At 34.5% G+C, this 6897-nt stretch overlaps 1 protein-coding gene across 1 annotated transcript; it reads left to right on the top strand.

Moving 5' to 3' along the window:
* Window positions 1-337: 337 nt before the first annotated feature.
* On the top strand, window positions 338-1657 carry LOC131858540 (uncharacterized). Its single transcript, XM_059211813.1, has one exon. It carries the CDS (start codon window positions 338-340, stop codon window positions 1655-1657), a length of 1320 nt encoding a protein of 439 aa, XP_059067796.1.
* Window positions 1658-6897: the final 5240 nt, after the last annotated feature.

The raw sequence follows: 6897 nt of genomic DNA, 5'->3' as shown, positions 1-6897 counted from the left end.
ACAGCAACCCTTCTTTGGTAGATTATACAGAGCATTGGACAGACAGATGAGGTCCTCGCCCTAGGGTATTTTAGAGATTTATGAGTTTATTTCTATAAAGTATTTAATATCTATTTAGCATTTGTTTGTATCTTGAATTTTTTTTTTTTTTTTTTTTTTAATATTTTGATTTTATAAAAGAATATATATATATAATACCGTTTCTTATGCGCAACTTTTCTAAATTCTGTTTTTCGTTGCGTTGTCGTTGCGTCACGTTTCACGTTTCTCGTTTCTGGTAACATAGCTCAGAACCATCACATTACACGATTGCAGTGTCCTGTCAGCACTTGACGGGATGGAAAAGTTGGCAAACCTGGCGTGGCTTCAGACAAGAGGGCTAGGTAAAGCGTTAGAGCTTCCTAAGCTACACACCCTCACTGGGTTACAACATCTTGAGATCGACATTGCAGTCAGCAAGGCAGTCAATCAGCTGGGAGATCTTACCCGTTGTTTAGGTCTCAGAGAGATTAATGTTGGCTGTCCATCCCTGTTGGAGTTCCCAAGGTTAAATGGATTGCAGAATTTGGAGAGAGTAAAATTTAGTATGTGTGATAAAGTGAGAGAGCCCTTGGACTGCACAGAATGCGTCGAGCTTCAAAGTATTATCCTCGTCAGTTGCTGCCGCATGACAGCCACACCGGTCCTCACTGGATGTAAGAGACTATCCAAAATTGTTTTGTCCGAATGCGGTGCAGTGGAGGAATGTCGAGATATGGATTTGCCAAGATCTTTAAAGACACTAGAGTTGCAAATTTTATCAGCAACTGCTTCGGTGCCCAAAAGTTTGGAGTCTTGTGACGGTCTTGAAAATCTTCAATTATGGGAGATGGGGGAACTTGAAGAGCTTCCGAGTTTCAGAAGTCTATCAAATTTGACTGTACTCAAAATTGGCAAATGTGGTATAAGGGAGCCACCGGATCTTACACATTGTGTCATGTTGGAGGATCTTTACTTTTCCTCACTCACAAATGTAATAAAGTTTCCAAACTTATCATTACTGAGAAAGTTGAAGAAATTAATTTTATGTAATTGCCCTAGGGTTCAAGATCCTCCAGATATTAGTGGTTGCCATGAATTGCAGTTATTTTATCTGCAGCACAACGATAATATGAAGGGACTTCCAAACATGGATAAGTTCGCAAGTTTGGAGGAAATCAAAGTCAGTTGGCATTGTGAAGACGAGGTCACGTATGAGGGATTTAATCCCGACGGTTGTGAAGCCGATGACGATCTTGAAACTTGTCTCGATTGCTTCAAAGACGTGATCCTGGAAAACTTAAATGATGTATCTGTCCCAGAAGAATTGGAGAAGTGGATGCGGGGTAAGACAATGCTGGCGAAGAAGTATTTCCGTGGATTGAAGCTCTACTACTCTGTCACAGCCCCCTATGAATCGTATAAAAGCTTGAAGCAGCTTTACCGCCAAAGTCCTATTACGCTCAGATTGGTAGAGAGCAGAGTGTTGGTTTTCTCGACACTGGAGACAGATAATGAAGATAATCGTTGGTTAACTAGAGTGCGAGAGTATTTTGCTGGACAGGAGATTGCTCTTGCAAGTGCCGCCTCGGGTAAGGTTTCAGAACAAGCTTTAAATGGTTTACATAATGAAAAATGATTTGAGGCATATTATTCTTATAATTATAATTTCAAATTTCAAATATATAATATTATTTTATTTTGAAGAAAAATAATGTTTTCAACATTAATTTTAAGAATAATTTTTTTATTATTATCATTTATAAAATAGTATTATATATATTGAAAAATAGTGAAAAAAATAATTCTTTAAGATAGAATAGGAACAAAACAGCTCATTAATTAGTGTTGCTGAGTAATTTCTAGATTTTACTATGTGAATAGGAAGACAAAAAACTCAATATTTAGTGTTGGAATAAATAAAAAAGAATAAAATAATAATTTCTGACATGAATTTAGTTTCTAGAAGTAGAAGAAAAAACATTAAATAATCATTTTGAATGATAAAATAAGCTTTCTAAATTTCATGATGAATGCGTGTTATTTGAATGATCAATTTTGAGATAGAATATTTATTGTTTTCCTGAGTCTGTTAGTCAACTAGTCATTAGTAAACAACCCATTGGATTTTTTTGGGATCCTCACCTACTTGTTTCCACTAACATTGTGTGCAGTAGCAACTAATTTTGGTCGCTAAGTGAAATGGTGAAAAAGGTGAATTTACCTTAAAAACGCAAACTAGGAACGATTTCCAATCTATGGTATTATTTCATGAGGTAACAATCAATTAGACACAACTTCAACTCTCTAGGAGAGCTAAGCACTTTGATCAATTGTTCTCTTTCTTTATTTATTTTGATTGATTATGACTATGATGAGAAATGATACAAAATAGATAATAAACAACATAAACAGATAAATAGGACCCCTCGATATTGGTTGGTTGAATTTGAATTTTGGTGGGTCATCTAGGGGCAACATGGGCCAAGAGGGAGTGGGTGGAGGAGTTAGAGACTCACATGGTAGACTTATCCCTCCCTATGTGGAAAATCTTGGAATACAAACTTCAAGCATGGCTGAAGTGGTAGTTGTTTATCATTGTCTTATTGTGGCTAGGGAAAAGGGGATCAAGTGTATCATTATTAAAGGTGACTTGAGCAATACCATTATGATGAGCAAGGGAAACATAATTAGATTGGAAAGATATCCCTCTTATCACCAAGTGTCACAATCTCCTTCCCTTGTTGGGAAATGTCAGGTTCTACCACGTTAGACATGAAGACAACTATGTGGTAGACAAGCTAGCAAGGATGGGAGCATATGTTAACGATTTCAAAATTTGGCTCCACTCGCATGAAATAACGATGGAGGATCGTGCCATTATCCTAAAGGACTCGTTAGTTAATGATGCATAATCCTAAAGTTGTTTTTTTTGTATGTGTCATTCATGCCCTTTTCTCTCCTTGTTGGTTAACTCAATCGGATTTACAAATTATTGATGGTACTTCCTACCATTGCATTCCCTAGGCTTGTCACTTTCTCAACCTAGTTTTCTATTTTGTGACTATGGGAGGTGATTTGATTCAAACTGAACCTGACAATTACTTTGAATTTAATAATAATGGGGAGATATGCAACAAGCTGATCAAGGGGAACTTGGATAATTATGATGAAGGGATGATCGATCATGACCTTAAGTAGTATTGATTTAGTTAATTCTTGGGACAATAGGAATGTGAGGATTGTCAGTGTTACTTTCATGGTTCCAACGAAGGCTATTATGAAGGTGATAGGGCTAGCTCTTGATGGTGTGTCCTATCCTAATAAACCCAAGGAGAATTACAAGGACGACTTTAATCAATTTTTTGAATCGGGTGAAAGAATTTCCAAGTTTCTAAGTGGCTACAACAAGGAGGATCTCCTCAAAATTTGAAATAATGTGTCTCTGCTAATAATGAAGTATTCACCTTGGACAACATAAGAAGAAGGTTCCATATGTAGATTTTTTCCATGCTAAATCATCTTTGGTATGGTGTTAGAATGAATTTCCCTTTCTCAATTATGTCCTCTTTGTCTCAGTCTATTTGCAAAGCCATTGAAAAGGATAAAGCCCCACTCCACAAGGGTCTCATTCAAAGACTTTATAACTTCCACCTAGCATTATGCCCCTCTGGTGGAGTCCCTTATATTGTGGCTTGGTCCACCTATTATCCAAATCTAATTGTTCACCTTATTGTTACCCTCTCTAATTCTAGGGCACAGATTATCCCTCACTCTGGTTCCAAAATCCCCACTAGGATAAACCTAGCTAGAATGGCCAAATTTAGGGCCATTGTTGCCACCAAAAAGGATTATGATGTGGGTGTCCAATTCAAGATGAAATAAGGTGTTGTTAACAATATTGCTGATGATTTTGGCTCTGAGTCTCAATCTACAAAGAATTTAGACTCCTCAAATACTTCAAGATTGGACTGGTCCCCTATTAAAAATAGAGGAAACCCTAGCCCTCCCCTCTAAGACCTCCCTTTCCTAATCCCTCCAACTATTAGGGTACTATTTCATCTCTGACAAAAATTATGAATGACATGCACAAAGACACTCAAAGACGGGAAGAGAATTATTCTTATAATTATAATTTAAAATTTAAAATATATAATATTACTTCATTTTTTAAATAATGTATTCTATATGAATTTTTAAGAATAATTCTTATATTATTATCATTTATAAAATAGTGTTATATACTGAAAAACTATAGAGATTTTTTATTCTTTGAGACTGAATAGGAACAAAAATATACAATAATTAATGTTGAAATAAATAAAAAGAATAAAATACTAATTTCTGACATGAATTTACTTTCTTGAAGTAGAAGGAAAAATATTAAATAATCATTTTGAATAATAATACTAAGTTTTCTAAATTTCATGATGAATGCATATTAGTTGCATGATCAATTTAGAGAAAAAAATTGTAATTGATATGTAATCATTATCGGAATTTATTGTTTTCTTGAGTCTGTTAGTCAACTAGTCATTATTAAACAACCCATTAGAATTGTTTTTGGATCTTCACCCCCTCTTTCCCACTAACGTTGTGCGATAGCAACTAATTTGGTAACTAAGTGAAATGGTGTCTTTACCTTAAAAATGCAAACTAGGAACCATTTCCAATCTATGGTATCATTTCATTAGGGAACAATAAATTAGACTCAACTTTAGCTCTCTAGCAGAGCTAAGAAATTTGATCAATTGTTCTCTTTATTTATTTATTCTGATTGGATATGATTATGATGAGAAATGATACAAAATAGAAAATAATCAACATAAACAAATAGATATAGAGTTGGAAGTTAACTCAAAAGTATAGATTTGGTAATGAGATATAGAGAGGCACCTGTAGCTGAAATTTGAGCTTGAAAATGTCAAACTATGAATTTAGGTGTCTTAGTCCTATAGGTATCTTGGTCAATTGATCCTTCAAATCTCAGATTAGGAGGTTCTATAGATCACTAAGTCCAAAATTCAGCTAAAAAGCATCACACTATGCAACTAATTGAATTAGTCCTACACATAGATAGAGATAATATTGGGTTATATATGGGCTTACCTAAGTCCTAGGTAGGTCTCTCCACCTCCAAAATATCTACGATGGATAAATGACAGCTTACCCATTGTAGGGCAAAGTTTGAAAACCTGAAGAAAATACTCAAATGATACTTGTTGGCATGAATAAGGTTATATCCTAGCTAGTTTATAGTTAGCACCTATTCACATAATTAGGTATACTTATGATAGATTAGTTTTCACATGGAACTCTGATTTAATATTGTTCATGTTAGATATCTTAGGTTTCATAGTTTATTATTTAATAATGCATCATGTATTTAATTTTGTATCAAGGGTAGTTGTAGCTACCTCATAACTCTTGCTTATTTAAGCAAGGATATTGTACATTTGTAATTCATCTCAACAATATATCATTTATCATTTCTTGGTGAAATAAAATTCTCTCTTTCTGTTCAAGTGATCATAATTTGGGAGTTTGCAAACTCCAACATGGTGTCAGAGCCTTCAACCTGTACTTCTTACTAGTTGAGACCCTTCACCAGCCTTTTTGAGATCCTTGGAGTCTTCAGATTGACGATATATCTTTCTACCATTTTATTTGATGTCACCCAATCTATTCCATTTTCACTTGTGTAATTAATTTCTTTAGTATTTTTATAGTCTATTCATAGGCCTACATTATTTCCCTATGATATCTAGACTACACATACTATCATCTAATTGCCCCCACAAGCCGGTTCACAGACCCAACATCATTTTGACATTAAAAATTCTTTGTATTTTTAAAAATTGTCTCAACTAAGGCTACTATTGTACCTATCTATGGGACATTATATGAGATTTTTAACAATCTTCTCATGGGCTTGCATCATCATTTCCTTGTGATATTTCAAATTACATACATTATTGTTGATCACTATTGTTATCGGGTTGCATGGTGGCATATTTTTTTAGCTCAACCTCTCTTCATTTTAGGTCCTACTCATAGTTCCAATGAAACATATTTCTTCCTAGATATCTTGGGAGAGGGCCATAATATTTGTGGAGCAGATACAATATTCAAAGGGGTATCATCATTTTTTGTCAAACCAATATCAAGGTGGCTTAATTCATTTTAAGTTTTTTTAGTCATTGTATTTATTGTGTTCTATTATATTTTCTTTTGTGTCATATCGAGTTTGTGGACTGGGTATTCAATTTTCTAGGTGGGTTGTGTTGGGTATATGAAGCCCAATGGATTTCTTCTCCCTCCAAATACTATGCCTCTTCACATTCTTCCTATTTTGCTTATAAAAGAGGATTTTGTTGTTGATGTATTCAATTTTTATTATTTATGAGATAGCTGTAGCTGATGTACATGATTCCAAAACTAAGATTAATATATATATTCCCCTGCTTCAAAGTGGATGTAGCCTGTTACAGTGAACCACGTAAAACTTGTGTCTTGACTATTATCTCCATTTTCTTCATTCTGCAATTACTTTCTGAATTATTCACCTTTCTTTCATTAATAATTAGTATGAGAGCAAGGTTGGTTTTCTGTTGAGATTTCAGTGGTTGAAATTTCAAGATCATGGAAGAAGTGGAGATAGAGAAGTTCTCTGGTCAGAACTTCAAATTATGGAAGGTGCAGATGGAGTCCTTGCTGATAAAGAAAGACCTTTCACTTGTTCTTACAAGGAAAGAAAAGAAGCCATCTATGATGAATAATGAAGAGTGGTAAAAATTAGACGAGAAGGCAAGAGCAACAATTTTTCTCTCGCTATCCAATAATATCCTCTTTAATGTCACAGGTGAAGCAACAACAAAA

The sequence above is a fragment of the Cryptomeria japonica genome, chromosome 9 (genome assembly GCF_030272615.1).
Source record: "Cryptomeria japonica chromosome 9, Sugi_1.0, whole genome shotgun sequence".
NCBI classification, from domain to species: domain Eukaryota; kingdom Viridiplantae; phylum Streptophyta; class Pinopsida; order Cupressales; family Cupressaceae; genus Cryptomeria; species Cryptomeria japonica.
The sequence above is the reverse complement of the archived record's forward strand: the minus strand, read 5'-3'. Positions and strand labels throughout refer to the sequence as shown.

Bases quoted from the DNA above. Each gene is read 5' to 3' on its own strand.
- LOC131858540 (XM_059211813.1), top strand. From the start codon at position 338: ATGGAAAAGTTGGCAAACCTGGCGTGGCTTCAGACAAGAGGGCTAGGT.